At 37.6% G+C, this 25,956-nt stretch overlaps 1 protein-coding gene across 18 annotated transcripts in view; it reads left to right on the top strand.

Moving 5' to 3' along the window:
* The window catches only part of Setd5 (SET domain containing 5), a 77,089-nt gene that overhangs the window by 25,719 nt on the left and 25,414 nt on the right, over window positions 1–25,956 (top strand). For 2 of the 18 annotated variants that reach the window (XM_023705540.1, XM_023705549.1), the window contains exons 2-19: window positions 1,677–1,738; window positions 3,953–4,139; window positions 4,942–5,166; window positions 8,361–8,553; window positions 8,836–8,941; window positions 9,268–9,476; window positions 9,813–9,871; window positions 10,381–10,559; window positions 11,496–11,534; window positions 14,789–15,031; window positions 15,828–15,976; window positions 16,314–16,431; window positions 17,121–17,230; window positions 19,052–19,301; window positions 19,819–19,899; window positions 21,182–21,436; window positions 22,439–22,759; window positions 23,164–23,406. In XM_023705540.1, the coding sequence (XP_023561308.1) occupies window positions 8,462–8,553; window positions 8,836–8,941; window positions 9,268–9,476; window positions 9,813–9,871; window positions 10,381–10,559; window positions 11,496–11,534; window positions 14,789–15,031; window positions 15,828–15,976; window positions 16,314–16,431; window positions 17,121–17,230; window positions 19,052–19,301; window positions 19,819–19,899; window positions 21,182–21,436; window positions 22,439–22,759; window positions 23,164–23,406 (2,454 nt within the window). In that variant the 5' untranslated portion in view covers window positions 1,677–1,738; window positions 3,953–4,139; window positions 4,942–5,166; window positions 8,361–8,461. The other 16 variants (XM_023705545.1, XM_023705566.1, XM_023705553.1 and 13 more) reach the window with 15 other exon arrangements.

Below are 25,956 nucleotides of genomic sequence, written 5' to 3'. Positions count from 1 at the left end.
TATATATCCCGTTATGTTTTGTCAGAGACTGAAATTGAGGAAGGGATTTGGCACTCTGATGAGTTATGGGGGAAAATTGATCAAGAGATAGCTCTTTGGCTGAGCTGTCTTCGTAGGCAGCAAGCAACAGTTGTTTCTCTGGCAGCAGATCTTGTGCATCAGGATTGCATCATTTCTGGGAGAATGGCCAAGGTCCACAGCCTCAGCACAAAGACTGTCTGAAGCATATGAGGCCTGTTCTCTTTCTGAAGCGGCACTCCTCTTCCTGCCAGTCCTCTTCACTAGATTACTGAAGCAGACTTGTTCTGAATCTCTTTCACTGGGGTGGCTGTTTATTGGATTCTTCTCTCCCAGCTGCTTCCGGCTCACCTGTCTGATGCAATTTCATCTGAGATCTCTGAATTGGTCTTAAAACACCTTTTGTTTGTCTACTCTGAGAGTGAGCCAAGAAAGTATGGGTCTTGGGCTGTCAGCAGATCATATAGACAAGACACTGTTAGAATGATAGTACACAGAATACTGGCTATTTCTGAACTCAGTTAAAAAGACAGGGTAATTATAATCCATTGCTGGCATGTTCTATTTAACATCCTTTTTGCTAGAAACTGAATGTCAGTGGTGACTACTCAAAAGAGTACTTAGTCCTAGAATACAGGATGCTTCTGTTTATGAATCCAAGAACTTAATAGTGTTCCTGTGGACTCTGAGGGATTATTAACGGATAAAAAAATTGAAGTTCTAGTGCATTCATTTTCTCTCTACAATATTTCTCTTTTCCTGTCCTCTTCTTACTTGCTATTTACAGAAGTTTACTTTTGCTTGTTTTACTGTATTGCTGCTTTTTGCTGTTAGCTTCATGCGTTTTGTTTTTGTATTTCTGGATATGCTTTTCAAAATTTTTCTCTAAAGAATGGCTTATTTTCTAATTTTTTAAATATTGGAAATTGATAAAGCTCTCCAGAGTCTGGAGCTCTCTGAAGTGTCTTGAATTGCTTTATTCATGTTTATGATACATTACTATAACATTTCAGTTGTCAATTCATTCTGGCTAATTTTAAATTTGACTTTTAGGAGAAAACATTCCTGAAAAATTAAGGAGTACTGATCATTTTCTTCCAGAAACTAATTTCCTTTCTGGAAAGTACAAAATTAATTAGAGCCTCATTTTTCAGCATGCTTCTATTATGGAGTTGACCACAATAGAACTGACCCTTTTTTTTTGTTTTGTTCCTTTCTGTAGGATAGATCAGATTGGATGAGGGGAAAAAGTAGTATGAACTTGTAATTGAAAATGTGTTTGTAGCTCCTTATCTAGCTGAAGAGTAAATTTGATGTTTGATTAAAGAAAAGACATTTGGGGATGTGATGAAAGGGCCCTTGGTAAAGAGAGGGAATTCTAATTGGAAGGAAAGACATTCACCAATGACATAATATATGTTTACTATTTCTTAAATAAATTTCCTTCCCCACCCTTTATTTAGCTTCTGGTTGAACAAGGAAAACAGGATATGTAGATTAGATGACAGAAATTTTAGAATTGAATGTCATAGGATGATAAACAAGGCAGTGCAGTATATCAAAGTGAAACATTATCATTAATGTATTATAGATGTCTACTCTGTATATTCATCAGTGTTATTTTTCCTGATGATAATTGTTGTTTTAACTTTCTCTAGGTCTTCAGAGCTATACTGGCAGATAATTTGGGGGGACTTCATATTCAGTGGTCTATATAAAGGTAACTGACCGAAGTTGTTTTGTTTTTAAAATTTGCATTCTAATGAATGCTAAAATCATTTTGCTGTAATGATGATCACAATTCCCTCAGCAAATATTTCTTGAGCCCTTTGTATATGTCAGACAAAAGTTCTGGCCATTGAAAACAGCAATAGATAATACATACAAAAGCCAGAGATTTCTTGGTGAATATAAAGCTCATTTATTCATTAATACTGGAAATACTAGCTGAAGTAATAATTTCTTTCCTTTTCTTTTAGTGTGTCTTAAAAATTACTGTCAAAAAAAGTTAACATGTAGCTTAGATTTATAATTTTTTTAACAGGCATAGAATAGTAATGGCTGTAACATACATAGGGTTTTAGTAGCATTGAATGACTTTTCTCCTGAAAGTATAACATGATTCATCACTTTTTGGCCTTTTGGCTAAGATCAAGTGTAAAATATAACATGATTCAGATTTTCTTTACTGGTCAAGGAGGTATTAATAATGAACTACACCCTTTTGAGTTTGTTTGATAAGTATTCTTTAAAAAATATTTTTTTAATCTTTTATTTCTTTGGTACAAGATCTTACTATGCAGCTCAGACTCGTAGTGATCCTCCTGTCTCAGCCTCCCCAGCACTGGGATTACAGGCATGTGCTACCATGACCAGTTTCAGGGGCCAGCATGGCATGTGGTACCGGGAATCAAACCCTGGAACTTGTGCTTGCAAGGCAGGCACTTGGACCACTAAGCTTTCTTCCCAGCTCCATGCTTTGTTTATATGTTCTTTAAAACTGTTTTCGAAGACTGGGCATGGTGGCCCACACCTGTAATCCCAGCACTTGGGAAGCTGAAAACAGGAGGATCACTACAAGTCTGATCTATACAGGGAGACCCTGTAGACCCTGTTCTAAATACAAAAAAAATCATTTCCTAATGTACCATTAATTAGTTTTTTCACAATTAAACTGATTTACAATTAGTCTTATGCTAATGAACCTGCTTCCTATATATCAAAATAGGATTCAAACTTATCTCAAATGAGCTACTGTTTAAATCAGCATTGGTCACTAGATTGACTCAATATCCTACACTTTTCATTCCATTTGGGAATTTGGGGTATTTTTCTATTATGTTTATCATGAATCAGTATTTCAGTCATGACTCTTCATAGCTTTTTTCCAAAGATCTTTATTAACTTGAATATTTCATATTAGTTAGCATCAACTTTCCTACTTGTTTCATCCTTTTATTTTATTTTATTTATTTTTGCAGAAACAGGGATTGAACTGAAGCCCTTGCACTTACCAGGGAACCACTTATTCCGCGGAGCCATCTCCCCGGTCCCATCCTTTTATTTTTTATATGAATATAAAACCACTAATGTGAAATCATAAAACTATACCTATTCTCCCTTGTAACATATCTCCAAACCTCTTAATCTACTTTTCCTTTTTACTCTTCAGTAATTCAGGAATCTTTGTTTTCCCAAACTGCACTCATCACAGTTAAAAAGTCATCGCTGCTTGTTATACAAAGTTCTCTAATCTTTGTCTTGAAATTAGATTCATTGTAGTTTATTATTGTTGTCTTTTATACAGACATGGATATGCCCACATTTTTAGAGCAATTTTATGTTAATGATACATGAACATAAGATACAAACATTTCCCAAATACCTTTTGCACCCACACTTACATAGACTTTTCCATGGTTTACATTTCTGTTCATGTCTAGCAGTGTATATTACTTTAGAAGTTCAGTTAAGTACATTTTCCCCAAATTGCAGTTAGAAGAAAATGATAGTAGTGAAGAAAGGGCTCTGTATGAAGAAAGGACTCTATAACAAAAGTAGTAAAAACAGGAGTGTCTACTCAAATATAAGCTGTACATTTATTTACAACCTAGACAGAAAGTTTTAACTAATAACTTGACATTCTTAGTTTATTTAAAGTAGGAAGTATCAAATAGTCTTCAGACATGTTTAGTAGATCCTAGGCTGCCAGAAGATTTCATCTAATGGGCAGTTGTAGAGAAGGGGTAATATGCCTACTGAAGTAGACAATTTCCATTTGCTTGAAAAAAATTTAAAAAGCTTAACTTTCAGCTACTTTGTGGAACACTAATAACTATAGTAAATATTGGAAAGCAGTGAAGAAATTTTAGTACCATTTAGGATACATGTAGAAAATTATTTGGTAAGTAGATATTTTCCTTTTCTGTGGCAGGATTCCTCATGTCCATAACATGTTGGCTGAGGCTGTGCGGCTCACCCCCACTCTCAGAGTGGTCATTCTCCATTAATTGGACCCCGTGATTTCCACTCTTTGCTGTGTTGGACGTCATGAGCATTGCAATCCCTCTGGGAGTCACCACACCAGATACATCTTACTCAGATATGGCTGCTGGATCAGAGTAAGTGCTACTTCCTAGATAGGAGGCACACTGTCAGTTTGTGTGAAGGCAGTTTTCTTCTGGGTAGCTAAGAAGATATATTTTCTTCCCCAAAGCCTGTCCCTCTTGTAAATGACATTAGTCCTTGACCTTTTCTCCCATAGAAGTTGGGGGGAAAAGGAATTAAAACGGGAAGAAAAAAACTTTTAAGAAGGGATTTTGGGTAAATAATACAGAGTTTCAAAGTAGTGATTACATTTTCTTTTGTTGTGATGGGTGGGAAAGACTAAAATAAAGTGGGTGTCATTGCCTGCTTCTATAAAAGTAATGATTAATGGCAGAGATAAGGTGTTCTTTCCAACTGATTTTTCTTGAAGGCCTCTTCCTATGTATTTCCCATTGTTGAACTTTAAAGGGGCTCAAACTTTATATGGCATGTTGATTAGACCTTCTTATATTTGGGGTAGAAAAATGGAAAGCGGTATCACCTGTTTTTTTTTTTTTTTTTTTAATATATTCATTGCCTAGAAAGAGGACCTTCAAAATCAGTGGTACCAAACTTTTTTTTCAGCTAAGAGCAGCTTTAGAAATTCAGAGTTTGTCGAAAAGCCTAATCCCTAAAATAGACTCAATTCTTGAAGAATTTAAATGCCAAATGACAATGAAGGTAGGCCTTCATTATACTACTTTATATATTATTCACAGTTTAAAAATTCTTAGCCTTTTGTATCCCTTCTCTTTTAAGTTGTCCAAGATTCCCCCTGCTCACAGATTCCCCTCTTGTCCTTTTACCTCCCTTGTACCCAATCTTCCTTGCTTACAGAAAGGAAGTGGAAGCCCCCTACCTTTCAAGACGAAGTGGCACTACACCAGGATGTGAAAGTCCAGCGAAAGAGACCCAAGGGGCCTAGGGGGCAGCACACCCCCAGAAGCCAAGTCTATTCCAGGCAGTACCAGGGATTAGGGTCTGGGCTGGAGAAATCCTGGTGTTTTGAATATGTTCAGGTCCAGTTCAGACTCTTGATCCCACAGCCACTTCTTGAGTGAGGTGGGTGTTGCTCTAATTCCCCTGTTTCTCTTGCCATTTTCATAGTCCCTGGGGAGTCTTTCCCCTTCAGCCAAGCAAAGCAACTATACCAGAGTTCTGGGTTGGATGGTATCCCTCATTAGTAGTGGTTTTCTTCCTTAAAACTGAGGATATTACTCTTATATTAAAGAGCATGTATATTTCTTCATAAAGCCTTGTCTGCTTACTGAACTTCTTAAAAGAAGAAGACTTAAAATAAAGCTACCCCCAAGATGTAATATGTAATATTCTGGGGTAGTCTAGAATTGAAAACAATTTTCAAGTTTAACCCCACATAAAAAGGAAGGAGGGTGGGGGTGGGGGTAGGGCGTTTTGTGCTTCTAAAGTTTTTTATTCTTCGTGTCTTTTAATTTTTTTGCATGCTGAAGCAATGTAGTTATGCCGTTAGCTGAGACTTACGAATTTAAACCGTTTTCCCAAAGTGATACTTAAAATATTTCCTGTATTAGTAGAAAATTGTATAATGTTTATAGATTTTTTTTTATATACAAGTCAGGTAGCAAGTTGCTATGCTATATTAATAGTGTAATATGCAGACAGCATTCACATTTAAGAGAAATTTGAGCAGTTTAAAGCCAGGAAGTTTAGAGTTAGTAGATATAAAAAAGACCCAAAGCAGTTTTTAATGCAGCTGGTATTGTCCTGATACTACAGCAGTGACTGCCCATAAATGTTGCTGGGGAGTCCAGGAGTGATTTCAGAAATTAAAGTACACTGGTCTACAAATTTGAGCATGGTGTCATATTCTAGAGTTTCCTGAACATTTTCATCCATGACCTCTACAGAGATTTCTAATATGGTCAGAACAAAATTCACTGTTACTAAATTAGTAGTTCTACAAAGGGAGAGGATGTCAATAATAAGCTCATGTACTGTTCTCTTAAATTTTTTATTAACAGTGTTTGTCAGTTCTTCATCATACCTATTCCACTGTTACAGGTTCTCTAGGATTAAACCTGGTATTAAGGGCAACATACTCAACCAAATAAAAGAACTAGACCTCACCTCATGATACTGAAATTTGATGACTACAATATGCATTTTTATATACTTATTAGAAAACTTGTAATAAAAGAAGATTTTTCTGAATTTCCAGCACTTCCCTAACAGAATTCCAGTCATTTCTGAGCATTTAATAGTTTAGTGGCAGGTTGCATATGGTACCTTGAACACAACTGATGAAGTATATCTGTTGAACCTACTTTCTGTATATATACACCCAGCTGTCATACAAATTGGATTATAGAAAAAAAGACTATAATTACATTTGCCTAAATTGATTAGCTAACAAAAAGATGTAATCCTAATACTCAAAATTGTAATCCACATTTTAAAATATTCCTAAGAACTGATAATGTATGTAAAGGAATAGTCAAAGAAATCTTATAGTTACCTGTCAATACCTAATTATGTATTTGAGCTGTAACCAGTATGAAAATTGCAGTTACTTCCACAAATTTAAATTGCATAGCAGTATATTAAAAAATGCTATGCTTAACTAGAAAATATTGTGCAATGGATGGCCTGTTAACCTCCACAATATCCATTTTATTTTTATTCCCTAGACTTGCACATGAAGTGCATATGTTCATATTTACCCAGTTTGGAGATGGGTAAGATATAATCAACATAGCTCCATCTCCATGGCCATCTTACTTCATGCAGCTTTTCTTTTTCCCGCCCCTTCAAAAAAATCCATTTCTAATAAACAGCTGTCATGTTTCACTCCATGTTTAATGGGACAAAATCTCCGGTATAAAATATGTATAACTCTTCAGAATATTTGTTTATATAATAATGTGCCTACTAGATTAATTATAAATTCATTACTTTCTTTTAACTGTCCATCATAGAAACTAAATTATGTCTTCATTTTATTAATGCTTGTCTACCCCACCTGTTTCCTGATACTCAGAGCTGATTGCCTCCCAGTGAGCCATATCTAGATCATCTTTTTTTCAAGAATACTGACCTGCATTCTTGATGTAATCCCCTTTCCAGTTCCCATCTTATAGACACTGTCAAGTAATAAAATGCATGCACTTCACTAACAGAAAATACTTTCCTGTGTCTAAAGTTCTTCTTCACCTAGAAATTACCTTTGCTGTTATTAATAAGATCCCTTCTCACAGTTTTGGAGCATAAAACTGGGTGAGTTGGATATACATCTTAGAATTTTCTTTTATCCCTCACTTCAACTGATGAACCACATTGAATTGCATATTTTTTTCCTGCTGAAAATTTGGGTATCTTAAAGCAGGAAAGATGTCTTATTTATTTTAAGCAAACTGTATGCATTATTTGATTCCTTATATACCAAGCCCACTGACCTCTTAAGTTTGAGTTATACTAGTCTTTGGAGTTTCTAATTTGTGTATCTATTCTAATTGATATAAATTACAGGTAATTCATCTTCAGTTCTGTCAAGTTCTACAATTACATTCCTTAATTATTTTTCAAAATTCCCTAAAACCTAACAAAGTGCTATTTAAAATTGAGGTTCTTTTCTCCAGAAATTTGTATTTTATTCCTGGCCACTATGCGTTTTATTATAAAGGCTTACATTAAATTTCTAAATAAGAATACATTTATAAATCTTTTAAAATAATAAATTGTGTTCGAATCATTTATTTTCCATTCATTGAGGATACAAAAAGATCCTCCTAAACCAAGCCTCTCACTAAACCTGCTTTAAAAAGGTCTTGAAAATTTTTCTTTAAAGGTAGGATGTTATCCTGTTTTCCAAATAAAGCATATAGTGCAAATGGTACATAGGTTTTCAAGTCAGACATGGTTTGAATTCTGGCTCTGAGTGTGTGACCTTGGGGAAGTCATAAAATCTCACCACCTCAGCCTCCCCCTTCGTTGTAATGAGGTACTGTTTACCAAGTTCAGTGCTTGCAGAATTAAATGAATGGATATATATAAAGCAAATAATAGACAATTCACAATGATAGCTCTTACTGCTGTTACTATTTTGAGGTCCTATGATTATAACCATGCAGCTATTAAATACTTGTTTCTTCAATATGCTTGCATGTCATTGGTGAATGAGAAGTTATTATTCTTAACATGCGAAAGGTGTTTGGGGGTTGGTCAAGATGAGAGGTGTGATAAATATAAGATGCCATTGTTTTTACCTGTACTTTCTTCAGGGTATCCTGTCTTGGTAGTGAATGGAAGAGGGCCTGGTCCCTGGGGCAGTGCAGAAGGCACTTTCATCATCTCACTCACTGCAAATGTCATGTGAGGTTTCATGGAAGTATTAAGAGATCCAATTAAGAAGAATAGTTCTGAGTCTAAACCAGCCCAGAGTGGCTTCTCTAGGGGAAACTCCCCGCTCAGCTGGTACGTTTGTGTTTGTCATTAGGGACACCTTGTATGCCAGGTGCCTGCCTTGAGACATCTGCCTGTACTGGCTTCATGTTACACACAAATTCACATTCAGTAACACTTCTCCTGTTATTTATAGGTTTAGTTATGTTAATCAGATTATTTCACTGAGTTTCTTCTCTTATTCTAGTGGCTGGTGGTTGTAGAAAGAGTTGGGGTTAGAATGGGAAGTAAACTGCTAGTTGAAGGAAAGGTTAGGTGTTATGCTATCATGCATTGCTTTTCGCCTTTGTGCAGCCCTGAATCTGTGGAGGCTAGTCCAGCAGTTAATGAGAAGAGCGTGTATTCCACTCATAATTATGGGACCACTCAGAGGCATGGGTGTCGAGGACTGCCTTATGCTGTGAGTATGCATTCATCTCTTTCCAGAGCAGTGAACTTCCTGGAGTATAATCCATTCTTATACATTGTGACTTTCTTGAAATGTTTATATGCAGCATGACGAAGTTGCCCCTTTTGCACTTCCCTGCCTCCAGCGGACGTCTAGCCCTGCATCATTGTTCTTGTTTTTATGTCCCAGTTGACCTTGGCATTTTGTTTTATCACTTTCCTGGTTGAAGCCAAAAAACAAAGGGTACTACTTTCTTCTTTCTTTCCATATGTACCATACTTTAGGGGAGAGAGGGGCCAGTGTTTGGACACTGTTGATTTAAAAAATCTTATTTTCAGGATCATAATTACGGAGCCCCTCCTCCTCCGACACCTCCTGCTTCTCCCCCTGTCCAGACGATCATCCCTCGTTCTGACCTGAATGGCCTGCCGTCGCCCGTAGAGGAACGCTGTGGAGACAGCCCGAACTCTGAAGGAGAGACTGTTCCTACCTGGTGTCCTTGTGGTCTTTCTCAGGATGGCTTCCTTCTCAACTGTGACAAGTGCAGGTAAGATCCTGTTCCATGAAATCCAAGCCTGGGTTGCTGGGAGTAGGGTTTCTTACTAGTAGGGAAAAGCTCAAAGTATTCTTTCTTGTGTTTGTTAATGTAGATGATTCCTTAATGCTCCTTGGCTCGAATTCTCTGCACTAGGTGAGAATTGCTGACAACAAGGAATGAGAGATTGATGTTAAAGCTATTGAATTTGATATGAAATTTAATGTCCTGGAAACATTTGGTAGGTGGGAGGGAGGGGGTAGAATATGCAGAGATACTTCTCCCATGTGTGCTATGATGTGCTGCATGCTGTTGGAAGGACTACTTTAAGTTTATTTTCCTCTTTAGGGGAATGAGCAGGGGGAAGGTTATTAGACTTCATCGGCGGAAGCAGGACAACATATCAGGTGAGCACAAGATGCATGTACCCCACATTTTGACATATAAATATTTTGTGACTCAGCTTTTCTCAAAGTAGTCCCTCTTACAAGTTACCATGGTCCCCTGCTCTTTTCATGGAAAGGGATAGGCATCCTCTTAATATCACTATAGATCTATCATTGCAAATTGGATGTATATGGAAACAGCATTTTAGTTCTGTAGCAAAGTATTCCTGGGAACTACCAAAAGAAATTCCTTTTTTAATTCAGTCTCAACTTGTTAGAGAAAGAGTGACATTGAAGCTACAGGGCTAAATATAAGGAGAGAAAACGGTACAGTGTAGAATAGTTTAATTAATGCTGGTGATAGAACAAGATCTTGTTTTCATTAAAAAAAAAAGTGGCTGTATTTCTTTAAAGATGATAGAGTTGATAGTGGAAGGCAGTAACTTATTGGGTATGGGGCACATTTAACGGAAAAACTGTTGGTAAACTTCTGAGACTGATGCTTGACCTACAAAATCACCTTTTCTCAGGTGGGGATAGCAGTGCAACAGAAAGCTGGGATGAGGAGCTTTCTCCTTCCACTGTGTTGTATACAGCAACACAGCACACACCTACAAGTATCACCTTAACTGTTAGAAGAACCAAACCCAAAAAGCGAAAAAAGAGTCCAGAAAAGGGTCGCGCAGCACCAAAGCCAAAGAAGATCAAGGTATGGAGGGTTAAAAGGTCTTACATAGAAATATGTCTGAAATAGCTTGAATTTTGGAGCAAGAGAGCACCAGAATTCTTTCAAGAAATTTGAACCAGATGTTTAAAAGACCATTTTTTGCTCTACTTAAAAAATAAGCTAATCTGTGTTACATACATATAGACCAACCTCTCTTCTGCCACACCATTCCATCACAACTAGCTCAAAGTTTCTTCTACTCCAACCCCCATCCCAGGTATGAAATTCCAGCCCTTCCTGGCACAAGCCTGCATGTGTTGCAGCCTGAGTCTAGGCTTCCACTCACTTCACAGTGTCTCCCCACCTGGAGACTAAAAGCAATCTGAAACACTTTTCCTATCACACACCCACCTCATGTCATTGGGTTGCTTTTCCTTGTTGCACACCCCCACCCCCCAAGGAAAATATCCAGGAAACATCTCTTGAATGATCTAAACTTCCTTAGTATCATGGTCACTTGCCTGTATTCTCAACTAAAAAGTCTCCTGGAGAAACCTCTTCTGTTTTGTGATCTTTCTTCCCCATCATAGCAACTTTGTTGCTCCTAGGTGACTTGCCCACCCCTTGTTAAGGGGATTGGTCTTTGTTTCCTTCTTAATCTCAAAACTAATAAATCTGTAACATAAGTTTTTTATTTACTTTTTTCTCAGTGTCAGGATGCACATAGGATTTCAGTGGCACATGCTCATCCCTGTTACCTACTTCTATGATGGGAAGTATTAGAATGAGTCTCAGAGCTCACTGGGCTTGAGCTATCCCTATTCTTTACAATAGGTTGGGGAATTCCTTGTATTTGTCATGTAGAGAAAAGGGGACAGAATAGAACTCAAGTTCATCCCTTAGTTTTAGTCTCAGGTATAACTGTCATTCTTGGTACCAAGTTTTGTTTTGTTCTACTTGTTTTCCTCTTTGGGATAGGCATTTCGAGAGGGATCCCGGAAGTCCTTGCGGATGAAGGTAAGGGGTGATCTTCCCTGATGCTGTGTTTTACTTCACTGTGATCTTGCATTTTTGGTCAGCTTCTTTCCTGACACTGATAGTTTGGGAATCTTGGAATCTGTTCTTTTATTACTTTGTAATTGTTGCCATTCCGTTTTCATACAGCTTTTTTCAAAGTAGAGTTTTTAGACATTTTCTGAAACATTTTTCCTTTCTATAATCACCCTGTGTTTGTTGGTTTTTCTTTAGCTGCTTTTCTGGTTGGGCACATGACATTTTGCCAAACAAACTGAGACTGCTGGTGTTTTGTCAGTCTAATTGGGCTCCACCTCAGGAGTGAGGGCTTTCTGGTAATGATGCAGAATCTCTTGTGCACCTACCACAGCACCGTGTGAGCTTTAATCAACAGGAACAACTCAGTAGCAGGAAAGGTGTATTACTGATTGGACTTAATGTTGTTGGGAATGGTTTCCTTTCAGGTTCTTTTCTTGGAATTCTTATTTGGTAGAAAACACTTACATGATGCATGTGTGTTTCTTAAGTTACCAAGAGTTTGTAAGGCATGCTTTTTGTAACAGAGGTTGGAGAATAGAGAAAATTATGTGTAATGTTTTAAAAATACTTTTATATACTCAATAAAAAGTTTGCGAAAAGCTTTGATTATATTCTGTAGTATCTTATTTTACCTTATATATGTACAAAAGAGGACTTTCCAAATCATAACTATGGCTTTAAAGACTTAGTTAGAATTAAGTTCGTTAAGTTTCCGTATCCCTAACTTTATACATGGTAGAAAAGATAGATCCTTCCTTTTGACAGTTATATATCATAAAGTCTTAGGAGGGGGAAACTTTTATTGGGGTTACTTTATATTTAATGTGGTACACCAATATAACTCATTATCAAAAATTACAATTGATGCTTTATCTAAAGTTTAAAGGCCTCTTATCTAGATGGGAGAAGACATAGGACCTCACAGGTAGAGCTTCAGAGGCCAGGGCTATGTTCTGGAACACAACCTACTCCCACCCCATTCCACTTCCTTAGGAAGGGCTCCTCAGAGTTTTAGGAGCAAACAACCTTGATCCGAGGCGAGAAGATACTTTCAGTTTCATTAGTCAGTTATTGTAACTTACCCTAGAGATTCAAAACCTTTTTTAAGAGACTAGGAGTGGTGGTGCGTGCCTGTAATCCCAGCTCTTGGGAGGCTGTAGACAGGTGAATCACTACGAGTCCAATCTAGTAGTGAAACCTTGAACACCCTGTACACCCTTCTCTAAAATACACACACAAAAAACTTTTTAAAGCTATCAGCTGGATTTACTACAGCTTCTGAAGGTTTTCTGCCCACAGACATGTTTAGTACACACACCATGTTAGTTGATTATTGTTTTATAATTCTAAAACTTCACCCAAGATGCAGCCATAAACTGTAAGGATAGAAGATTCAATCCTTTGGAGTTTTCATCTGAAAGCCTAGAGCTTTATTACTAGAGACTTAACTCTAAACCTTTTCTCTAAATAAACTATTGACATTTTTGACCAACTAATTCTGTGTTGTTTGGGGGATTGTCTTTTGTATTTGAAGCTAGTTAGCCATATCCCTCGCTGCTACCCACTAGTGCACCACACACAGTTTTGATGATCAGAACGCCTTCAGTACTACCTGGTATCTCCTGAGAGCAAATTAGCCCCAGTTGAGAAACTCTGCTCTTAACCCACTGAGGTGGAGTTTCCACCTCCTGAAGGATGATGGGACTGCAAAATAAACAGATTAGTAAATAATAAGCCGGAAGTGGTGGTGCACACCTGTAATTTCAGCTACATAATGAGATCCTGTCTCTACTATAAAGCAGAAAGAAAGGAAGGCAGGATGGATGAGAAAAATTGCTGATTCTGTGACATAGATTTCCAAAATACAAAAAAATTTAACAATTTGTAATTTTCACAGTTGATATTAGATCAGAAGCTGGGAATACTGTTTGTACACTCTTAATTCCAGTTTTATAAGCATACTTAGATCTCATGTTTTGCATTATCCTTTTGCTCAACTGCTATTGACAGTGTCGAACAGCTAGTACTTATGATTGTCATGTGTTGGTTTTAAGTATTTTTTGGTCTCCCTTTATTATTCAGTCTTTCAGACTAGTGAAAAGTCATTAAAGTGTGATGCTAACTTGGATTTTTTTATTTTTCCTGTTCCTTGGGGAAAGGATGATAGAGAACAATCAATAGCAATGGTGCAAAAATGGCTAAAGGAAGCAGTTGTTAGCATAGACATCAGTGTTCTCTTTGCCATTCTTGGAAAGTGTATTTAATTTTGTTAGGCCTTCTTTTAGAAGTGGACATGGATTTTTATTAGCATTGCTTCCTACAGAGTCTTTTCCTTTTAATCATCACTACCAATGTTTGTTTTTCTGGTGGTCCCTCAGGCCTTAAATGCCATTGGAGGAGAATGTGTCAGAATTTAATGTCTCCATAGCTCAAGCTATAGAGTGGTTGGAAACTGCTGTTGCTGAGATATAGTTATTTAAGTACTATCAACATAGATAGCAATGCTTTTCCTGGAGGACTGTAGCACTAGAGTACCTAGTTCTCAGACATTTTCTGTTAACCTCTCCCCACTCCTCTCTTCTTATCTCCTTCATATTATTTAGAATTTAATTATATCAATTTTCTTTTTTAAAAAGTACTTCAAAATGGTTCCTTTTTCTGTGGGTAAGAGTATGATTGATTCAGTGACTGGGATCACATGTACATTTAGAATGAATGTTAATGACAATAAGTGACCAAAAAATAACATTATTTTCCTGGACAGCAGTAAAACAAACTAGTTTGTTCCTAACACATTCACACAGCTGACTTTAATAAATGTTGGACATTGAAGCAATGTGATGACTCAAATTGTCTGTAGCATTCCTTTCTATGAAGATTTTATGAACTGATGTCATTCTTCTGATAGAAATTTTGTTTGTGACTTTAAAATGGTCATAAAATAAGTAATAGGATGGAACTATGACCTAGATTATTTTCTTACTTTTATAAACAGAGAAACTGAACATCATTGCTTTGTAGAGATTGTCGAAGGCTTCACAGCTCAGTAGTAATAAATCTATGATAAAAGCCAAATCTTCTGACTCCCAGTCCATTATTCTTTCATGCCACAGTGAAAACAAATTTTCTTTGGAAATTCAGCCTTCTCCCCAGCCCCTCTGTCCTCTGTATTTTCATTCATGGACTTGACTAACCTATCTGACTTTTGTTCTCTACAGAATTCTCCCTCTGAAGCACAGAATTTAGATGAGAATACAACCGAGGGCTGGGAAAATCGGATAAGACTATGGACTGATCAGTATGAAGAAGCTTTCACTAATCAGTACAGTGCAGATGTACAGAATGCCCTTGAACAACATCTCCATTCTAGCAAGGAATTTGTGGGAAAGCCTGCTGTTTTAGACACTATTAATAAGACTGAATTGGCCTGTAATAATACAGTCATTGGTTCACAAATGCAGGTAAGGATGAAATGGCTTAAAGAGGTTAAATTGGGAGTGTTTATAGAATACAGGAAGGGTACGTAAATTGGAATTTCTGTTTCTACCGAATGAAGGAGGCCTTAGAATGGCAAATTATCCAGCTATTTATCATCTTAAGCTCAAATAAGTTTATATGAACTAAATTATGTAGATATGTATTTTTAAACTGTATTAATCAAAAATAAAGGAATTGGGCTGGGGAAATAGCTTAGTAGAATAAGCACCTGCCTGGCAAGCGCAGGGTCCTGAGTTCAATCCCCAGTACCACCAAAATAAAAAAGGGGGGGGGGATTGAGATGGAAAATTTTATACTGCCTAGGAGTTATGAAAGACTAATAGAAATCTAATGTCATTTTTATACTCTGTTAAATGGTAGAACCACTAAAATCTTAATCCTGTTCTTTTGATCTTGCCTTTTGCAGGTGGCAGGTTCACTAGATAACATGTTTCCTAGAAAAATTGAGGTTATACTCAAATTAAAATTTTCTGATTATTGAGCCACATAACGTGCAAAAATAAACCCTGAAGGACTGGAGAGATGGCTCAGTGGTCTAAAGCACCTACTTAGAACAAGCTTAGCAAAGCACAGGGACCGCAGTTCAATCCCCCAGCACCACATGCCAGCCAGCCCCACCCCCTGGTGGGCTGAGCTGGCCACACACACACACACACACACACATAAATAAATAAACCCTGAAAATACTGGAAGCTTTTTGTCACTTGTGACATACTCCAAATGTCTACTATTTGGTGATCATATTCTGGTTTTATTCAGTTACAGCTGGGAAGAGTCACTCGAGTTCAAAAGCACCGAAAAATACTGAGGGCTGCAAGAGATCTGGCATTGGACACTCTTATCATAGAGTATCGTGGGAAAGTCATGTTACGACAGCAGTTTGAAGTCAATGGACATTTCTTCAAAAAGTAAGAATGTCATTCATTGAGCAATAAGGGTTTAACATCATTCTGTCTGACCAATATTGCTATAAAAATCAACCTGGCCAATAGGGTGCTATTTGTAGATGAGTACAAATCTGTAAATTGTTTAATGTATAAAGTGGTAGTAACTCCTTTCCAAGGTCAGTATTCCTTGCTTTGTGCTTGTGCTTTAATCAAAAACAGACAAGCATGTGGTGTTTTCCATGTTTAGGCATTGTAGAGGACTCTTGCTACTTCTGTCAGCATATGCTTCATATTTAGAATCATGGGGTGGCCTTTTTATTTGTGTTGAGAATTACAGAAATTTCAATTATATCCCTAGACCATATCCCTTTGTGCTCTTCTACTCAAAATTCAATGGTGTAGAGATGTGTGTGGATGCTCGTACTTTCGGTAATGATGCTCGGTTCATCAGGAGATCATGTACACCAAATGCAGAGGTAAGATATCTGTAGCAACTTCCATTTGAGTGGAACCACCAAAGGACAAGTGTACTGAAGAAGCAGTGTGAAAACTTCACGCAGATAAAGGTCTGTAGCTATCAGTTGTGATCTTTCGTTACAACAGCTGGGGCATAAAAAGTAATGGAGCTTTTTTTATACTAATAGGAGCAAGGAGTGGACTTTCTTTAAAGAATGCAGACATGGGAGAGAGTATGTTAGTATTTTCTAAAAGAAAGAGCTTAAATTGTATAAGAGGTCAATAAAGTTACATTAAAGAAATGATCGTGTGATAGATGTCATTGGTTTCAATCTAAGTGTTTGGTTTTAGGAAACAATATTGTAAAGAGACATTTTCAGAATTCACTGCTTGGTACAAGAAAATCCATAGGGCCTTGTAGGTTAAAGAATTTTAATTCTCTGGTGGAGCTAGAAATACTTTTGAGGTGAACAACAGTTATTTACCCTGATTTCTTGCCTCTCACAATTTTCTCTTGAAGTGTCCTAAGTATTGAGGAGCTTAGTGTGTAACAATTTGGGATATAATGATCAAGTTAAACAGAAGGCTGCTGTCACTAAGTGGGGAGAGATGATTTGGGTAGAAGTCTTTGGGGGGGGTTCCCCCCTTTCTTATGGAGAATTTATCACCATTTTGACAAATCTGATGATCATGTACCTTGTTCACACAGGTGCGACACATGATTGCAGATGGGATGATTCATCTGTGTATCTATGCTGTGTCTGCCATCACCAAGGATGCTGAGGTCACCATTGCATTTGATTATGAGTACAGTAACTGGTAAGACCTCCTAACATGAATGAGCTTGTTTTAAATATTAAACTGTTCAATCTGCTTTAAACTGTTAGAATCTGCTTTTGTTGCTTATTTAATCTTTTCATGAATCATGTGTTTTGCCTGAAAATGGTGAAAAAAACCCAAATTTGGTGTTTTCTGATTTTTTTGTTTTCTATAGATTTAGTCACAGGTATTATAGGATACGGTTCTGGAATTTCAACACAGATGGTGGTTTATAGACTTTGTTTGTGGGGTTTGGTTGGGTTTCTTTATTTGTTTGTTTAGGTATTTGAGGGGTTTTGGTGGTAGTGGCGGTCATATGCATTGGTGATGTGTATGTGTTGAACCCAGTGCATCATCAGTTGTCTTTAATTATTTTATATTGAGATGGAATCTTGCAAAGTTGTCTAGGCTAGTCTTGAGTTAGTGATCCTTCTGCTTCAGACTCCCAGGAAACTGGAATTACAGGCATGGATTATTGTATAACTCTTTATGTATGAGACATTCCTGGAAGCTGAAGTAGCCTTACATAATGATAATTATAAAAATTCACAAAAGCATTGATTTATAATTTTGTCATTTGTAATTTTTATAATCAGTATTTGGTGGGTTTTTTTCTTGCTTTTGAGAAGGTATTTTGCTAATGTTGACCATGTTATCCTTCAATTTGAGCACCTCCTGCCTCAATTTCCCAAGTAGCTGTCATTTATATCTTATTAATGAGGACCAACCAGATAGCTCAGTGGACTAAAGCATCTGCTTAGACAGAGCACAGCAGCTGGGGTTTGATCCCTGTCTTGCAGTGCCAGCCCCATGGCGTGCTGAGATAGGATTGAGACTGGGCGTGGTGGTGCGCACCTGTAATCCCAGTGCAAGGGAGGATGAAAACAGGAGGATCACTTTGAGTCTGATTTATGCAGTGAGACCCTGTAGATACTATACTAAATACATAAAGAAATAAAAACTTTAAAAAAAAACCTTATTAATGCACAGGGTGGAGGCTTTTTAGTGATTAATCCCATCTACTTAAAATAGGTATCTGTCTCAGATTAAAGCTCCTGCAAACAGGCGCAGGGGCCAGGGGTTTGATAACCCAGCTTTCTCTGCCAGCTCTGTCCCCCAGGTGCGCTGGGCAATTGAGACTGGGCGTGGTGACATGCACCTGTAATCCTAGCTCTTGGGAGGCTGTAAACAGGCATATCACTGAGTCCGATCTAGTAGTGAGACCCTGAACACCTTATAGACCCTTCCCTAAAATACAAAAAAAAGAAGAACAGGTATCTATGATTAAGTAAATGCTTGCCCCTTTGAGTATTTTGTGTAAAACAGGTTATGTGGTAAAGTCATACTCAGGTGTGAAAAGAAAAGAGTATTGATAGGTAGGGAATTGAATAAAAGTGAGAACAGGGTAAAGTGTGGGCCCACGATGAGTGTGGTCACATCAGATACTGCCTCAGATTCAGTGTCCTCTGTATAGCATAAAAGCAATTGGGAAAATTTAATTTTCCTTTCTACTGATTATATGCAGAACTAGAATTTGGGATATACAGAAGAACACAGACTATTAAAATTATTTTCAGAGACTCTGATTTGTTTCATTTATTCAAAGATAACACAGAAAGGGACCAGAGAGATAGCTCAGCAGCATAAGTGCCTGCTTGGCAAGGGTAAGACCTGAGTTTGGTACCTGGTACCAAAAAAAAAAAAGAAAGAAATCTGGACAAAGATAGCACAAGGAGAAATTTCTATGCTGATATTTTGAAAGAATGAATAGATAATATGCTTTTACTGAGATAGGTTTTTTTGGTTATTTCTTTGGAGCAGTAATTATAAAGTGGACTGTGCGTGTCACAAGGGAAACCGGAATTGCCCCATACAGAAAAGAAATCCTAGCGCTGCAGAACTGCCACTTCCACCTCCTCCAAGCCTACCCACCATTGGGGCAGAGACTAGACGTAGAAAAGCACGGAGGAAAGAACTAGAGATGGAGCAGCAGAATGAGGCTTCAGAGGAAAATAGTGACCAGCAACCACAAGAAGTTCCAGAAAAAGTAAACGTATCCAGTGATCATGAGGTAATCTTCCCCTAGTGAAATAATTAATAATGATATAGTTATTAATCCTCTAGTACAGTGATGGCAAACCTTTTAGAGAGTTGTTATACAAATAAACCAATGTAGCATATGTGCCATAGGTTTCCCACTACTAGTAGATTCTACATTGTCACCTGTTGTTTGGGATCCTATAATAATGCTTAATGCTCTGTATATCAACATAGGTGTGTGCATTCATTAATTTTACAAAGTTAAGAGCATTCTTTCAGTAGTGCTGTGTGGTAGGTTTGCTTGTGTGGCATGCACAAGGCCCTAGAAATTGATCTTCATGCCCACAGAAGAAGAGAAAACATCCTTTGAACTATTTTCCAGATTTCAGTGTAGTGCTTGGGAGTTACCTGTGTTTGACCTGTGGTCTCACCTGAGTGTAAAGCACTAGAAATTGTTTCTAAAGCTTTTTTTGCATACCAGAAGAAAAGTTAAAACATATTCTAACCCAGTTTAAGAATACAACTTTATAATTCCTTCTATCTTACAGGAAGTAGACAATCCAGAAGAAAAACCAGAAGAAAAAGAAGAGGTTGCAGAAGACGTGGAGAACCCAGCTCATAGCAGGAGGGTAGGTAACATCTGACATCCTTTTGCTCTTTCTGATTTTTGTTACCCCTAACAGGAGAGAATCTTCCTGTATTCCTGTCACTTCATTTATTTCCCCTGAAGATTTAATATGGCCTTTTTCTGTCAGGTCAAATTCATAATAATTTTCACTTCTTTCTCTACGCATTCAGTGAGTTACTGATTTTCTAAAAACTAGGTGTTCAGAACCAAAGTATGCTATTTTGCTCTGGCTTAGGAATTCTTTTGGGGGAGTGCATGCCCGTGCATGTATGCACATATGCGCATATGTGGTTGTGGGGTTTTTTATTATTATTAAACTTTCAATCATGTAGATTAAAATAATTCACTTTTATGCCAGAAATAATATTTATTAGGGCCAGGGAGATGGCTCAGTAGAATAAGCTCTTCCCTGGCAAGTGCAAGGGTCTGAGTTCAATCCCCAGTTCGGCAAAAAAAAATAAATAAGTAAAATTATTTTTCCTCATGGAAAGTTCAAGGACAATTCCCCCCATTGGTTTTTTGTTTCATTTTTTTGTCTTTGACACAGGGTCTCACTGTGTAGCTCAGGTTGGCCTTGAGTTCACTGTGTATGTAACCCATGCTGGCCTTGAACCCTCAGTGATCCTCCTGACTTGCCCTCCCAAGTGCTGGGATTACAGGCTTGCATTGCCATACCTGGTCCCCTTGATTGGTTTTGAACTCCAGAACAGAGAAAATTGGATTTTTGGGCTATTTTTATTTCACATTTTAAAATGTGAGAATACTTGACCTTTAAGTAAAATATTCAGGGATCAGGGTTCAATCCCCAGCGCCACCCCTGGGGCACGCTGAGCAGGCAGCAGAGTCCTAGTGTAGTGACACATGCCTGTAATCCCAGAGCTGGGGAGGGTATAAACAGGAGACTCACCATGAGTCCATTCTGCATAGTGAGACCCTGTACCAAATGCATAAATGAAGAGAAGAAAGAGGGAAAAAAAAAAAAAAAGTAAAACAGGTAGGGCCAGGGATATAGCTCAGTGGCACAGTGCCTCCCTTGCTAGCAAGTGCAATATCCTGAGTTCAGTTTCTGGTATCAAAAAAAAAGTATAGACTTAGTCTTACTTTCTTTTTTTTAAAAATAATTTTTCCCTATATTTTAAATCAGTATTTTAATTTTTATCTTACATTCTCAAAGATATTTGAATCATCTTACTAATAGTTCAAAGAGTTTTAATCAATTTATTTATAAAGTGTATGTCTGCTGTGGCCTGCTGAGGTTCTCTGCTAACGCTGTTTCTTTCTAGAACCGAGAAGATAGGAAGGTTGAAGCCATCATTCACACTTTTGAAAACTTAGAGAAAAGAAAGAAACGGCGGGATCAGCCCTTGGAGCAGAGCATCTCTGACATAGAAGTTACTACCACCTCAGAAACTCCTGTTGGAGAAGAAGCAAAAACTGAATCCCCTGAATCTGACGTTGGCAACACTGGATCAAACAGTTCCGTCCCAAGCACCCCACAGAATAGTGGTGTGAACACTCGGAGGTCTTCCCAAGCAGGGGTGAGAGAAGAAAAGATTCTGTTTATCTTATTTTTTGGAATAATTAAAATTAATACTGTCGACTTTGTTCCATATCACAATAAATAAAGCAATTTAACTTCTCAATTAGCTGACTCCTGGGATTCAAAGAGAAGTCAGTTTAAATGACTACTTTCAGGCTAGAATAGAATTTGATAACGTTTCTGCCAGAAACTGTTGGTAGCAAGTTCCTAAAAATATTTGGGAGGGGGAAGGATGTAGGTCAGTGATAAAATACTTACATAACATACACAAGGCCATAGGTTCAATCCCATCACAAGTTAAACAAAATATCTTTTAGGAACCCACAGCTATAATACTATTGAGGTTTGAGAGGGTTTGTTGTTGTTGTTTTTTTTTTTTTTTTTTTGGCTTGAGAGTTTAATGTCAACCCTTGGGAAGATCGCAAGATCCTATCTTCCAGAACAAAGAAAACACTGATTTCTGGCCAGGTGTGAAGAGAGAACTTAACATGTGCAAGGACTTAAGATCAGTCCCTACCACACATACACATGCACACAAATAAACATTGTTTGGTTTCTCACGATCTTCTGTATGGCCAAGTAAGCCCCCGACTTTTCATTGCATTGTCAAGATAAACCTTTCTTAGCCTTTCCTACCCTAACCATGAGTGAAATGTTAAAGCCTCAGTATCTGGGAAAGATAGAAAAGGGAGAGTTCTCTTCCCTATTAATAACCCTATAATTAGGTCACTGCCTTTTGCTGATTTTAGCATTATTTTATATCGATGCTTATTAGAAATAAGCTGAACCTCTAGCTGCTATTTAAATGTATGTTTGTATTTAAGGATTACATTTATTTGAGTGATTCAAAGTTTTTTGTTTTTTGTTTTACCAATACACATTTTTGAGAATAGGTGTCTCTTCCTCCCCTCTGCCCCCAAAATATGGTAAATAGGAAACTGGAGGGAGTTTTTCTGATAGTGAAGTTTCTCATCAGCATTTGACCCTAATATTGTTACAGGATGTTGCTGCAGAAAAACCAGCCCCTAAAGCACCTTCAGCAAAACCTTCTAGGCCTCGACCGAAGAGTCGAATTTCTCGGTACAGGACCAGTTCAGCCCAAAGACTAAAGCGTCAAAAGCAGGCCAGTGCGCAACAGGCAGAGCTGTCACAAGCTGCCTTAGAAGAGGGGGGAAATAACAACTCAGCAACTCCTACTGAAGCTGGAAGTATAGACAGTTTAGGAGAAAACAGACAGTTAACAGGATCTGACCCAGCTGTGTTATCAGTTCCTGGATCCCATGTCAATCGTACTGCATCAAAGTACCCCAAAACCAAAAAGGTAAGTGACAAATACATCTTCATAGGCTTAGTCTGGCAAGGAACTATTTTAGTGAAATGAGGCAACCTATAATCTTCAGGAAAAATTAATCTTAGTGTTAATAGTTTGAAAGGTCTAGAAAAAAATACCTTTATGTGGAAAGATGAAGCCATTCTATTACCTTTTGTTCTTTTATTTTTAGGCAGAGCATAAAGTCACTGTTAGCTAAAATTACTCATCTCTTAGGAAGGGCATGGACAGAATGCAGGAAGACATCCTTACATTCTGAATGCCCAGTTCATCCTCACTGCAGTTGCTACATCTGCCCTAGTTTCTAGATGTGGTTTGTCTTTGTGAATTGCACTGCTGCCTGTAGCTTTTTTATATGCAGCACTGACGGATTTTTTTTTTTTTTTAAACTCTAGTATCTAGTTACAGAATGGTTGAATGACAAAGCAGAGAAGCAAGAGTGCCCTGTTGAGTGCCCTTTGCGTATCACCACAGACCCAACTGTACTGGCAACAACCCTGAACATGTTACCGGGTCTTATTCATTCCCCGTTAATTTGCACCACTCCCAAACACTACATTCGCTTTGGCTCACCCTTTATGCCCGAGAGGCGTCGAAGGCCCCTTCTGTCTGATGGCACATTCAGCTCCTGTAAAAAGGTATGTCTGTTTATGTGGTTTTGCATTTTTTAAAACATAAGATGCCTATAATCATAACATTTAACACATTTTTTAGATAGCCCTCTACCCATGTGAGTTTATGACGAGTTCATTGTTCAATGTGAATGCATCAGAAACCATTGGGACTAAGGTTGAACATATTCTGCTTTTTTTGGTGCTTAAATTTTCACTGTGGGTATTCACTGTTGTCTCTTCCGAGAGCCCTTGAGGTTACTGAGAGCACACAACAATTGATGACTGGTTAAGAAGAGATATGTTTTGTGTGTGCTCTTGTGGTATTGGTTTACATGTCCATTTGTGCTTCGAAATAATTCAGTCACTGTTTTCTCCTGAAAGATATTAGAGGAAAAATCCTATTTTAATTGGCATAATTCCTCTTCCTTGATTAAATGACAACAGGATGGACTATTTATTCCCTGTAGAATGTAGAGCCTACCTACTATAAAGGACCATCTCTTCTTTCTTTACTTCTCTCTCCTCAACTCTAGTTAGTTTTTGGATCGAGTATTTGGTGTTTGGTTGTTTCTGGAACACACTCTTAATTCCCAGAAGCCCTACCTACATATTTTCCAAAGATGTATCTCAGTTATAGACTACTCAAACCTATATAGTTGGTTCAGTGTTGCTAGATGTGTAGGACACCCTTTCATTTGGTCTTTCCTTGAGGTAGAGTTCTGTTCCCTGGAACATCCTTTTCTCTTATCCTCAGATCTGGATTCAGGCTGCCTTCCTCAGTGTCTGCCATTGCCCTCCTCCACTGGCATCACGTACATGAGGATGCTGCATGTAGATTATTTGATGTGATGAAGTCTCCAACTCCAGGCAGGTCTTCCCTGACTCCTCCAAACTTAAAGCTTTTCTCTTTTCCCCAAAGAACAGAAAGTATTTCTTGGGGGGTGGGGGGCATGAAAGATGAGCCACAGTGGTATGGGAATATGGAGGGGAGGAGGGCAGCAGGAATCTGTGCCATACACTATAAGGAGTCTTAGTTTCTAATAAGTATTTAAGTTACCTGTTAGTAACTCAGTAGAAAAAAATCCTAAAGGAAAATTTTACTCCATTACTCTTGCCAAAAACGTTTATAGATAATGCAGTAACATGAGTAACTTTCAGGTGACAGAAATAAAAACAGTGGCAACTTTCTTTAAAAACAAAATAGTAGAAAATTTCTCTAAAACTATTTTCTATAGGAAATTTGCCTCAGTAACAAAGGAGAATTGGGTCTCTGAGGATACTTTCTTAATCAGGTCACTTAGTGCCATTTGGTGTAAAAAGCACTGTTATTAACCTTCTATAATAATTGGAAAACTAGTAATTCTAACATGGCCTTCAAAACTAGAACCACATATGTCTTCTGTGTTTTAACATTGCTCAGTCTCTCAGTAAGAGTTAATAAACTTTTTGTGAGGAGTGGTTAAAAACTAAAAGGAGTAAAGATAGTCTTCAGTCTACAGAAGGAGGAAATAGATGCCTTAATATATTTACTATATAGGAAAGAAACTTTTCTTTCGTTCTGTGTTTGAATATAGAACTAGGTTTCTAAGATTGTTGGCTATTGAGTCATCCTGTCATATCAGATAGAAGTGTTGACGGTTACTTAGTTCAAGTTAAGAATATGTTGTAATATGAAATAACCTCTTGAAATGCCTCCTTGATAATTCTGATGCTGGTTTACCATCTTTTTGTTCCCATCTTGCTTTTCCCACCAGCCGACACCTGTGAAAACCAAAACGTGTTTAGGACTATGACTTCAAATTCAGTAGAAAATTCATTTCTTTATGTTCTTTTACTTGATTGTGATTTAAAGTTCATATCAGTAGTTCATCTTTGTATCTCCATTGGCATCAGATAGAAAGTGGTCATACTTATATAACCACTTTATATTATACTCTCCACATATATTTCACTGTCTTCATCCTTTTGTTTTCTTTTGTGTGTTTAGGATTGTATTGTTTTGTTTGTAGTGCTGGGAATGGAACACATGTGCTAGGCAAGCCTTTTACAGCTGAATTATATCACCACCCTTATCCTTAGCTTTATATGAACTGTCCTTAAGCATGGCATAGTCCTTTACACATGGCATAGTCTTCAGGAAGTGGTAAAGGGTCAGGTACATATACCAAATTGCCATAGCAAAATGATTGTGTTTAAATTGCATCTTTTAAGTTTAGGTCAAAATAGTTTAAGTGTCTTAATTTCATATTTCCTATAAAGAAATCTAGATTATATTGTAAAATCTACAGCTTTTGATGAACAGAATTTTAGTTAGCTTTATTCTGAGTTGGGAGAGGCAACAGTTATTTTTAAAGTGCTGGGGCTGGGGAGATGGTTCAGTGGAATAAGCGCTTCCCTGGCTAGCTCAGGGACCTGAGTTCAATCCCAGGTTCTGAAAAAAAAAAAAAAAAAAAAGAAAAACCAAGTTCTTAGGGGCCAGGGAGATGGCTTAGTGGGATAAGCGCTTCCCTGGCAAGCGCAAGGGCCTGAGTTCAATCCCTGGTTCCGTAAAATAAATAAATACATACATACATA

This window comes from Octodon degus, unplaced genomic scaffold (assembly GCF_000260255.1).
Source record: "Octodon degus isolate 3935 unplaced genomic scaffold, OctDeg1.0 scaffold00008, whole genome shotgun sequence".
Classification (NCBI taxonomy): domain Eukaryota; kingdom Metazoa; phylum Chordata; class Mammalia; order Rodentia; family Octodontidae; genus Octodon; species Octodon degus.
This window is presented reverse-complemented; position numbering and strand designations above follow the sequence as displayed.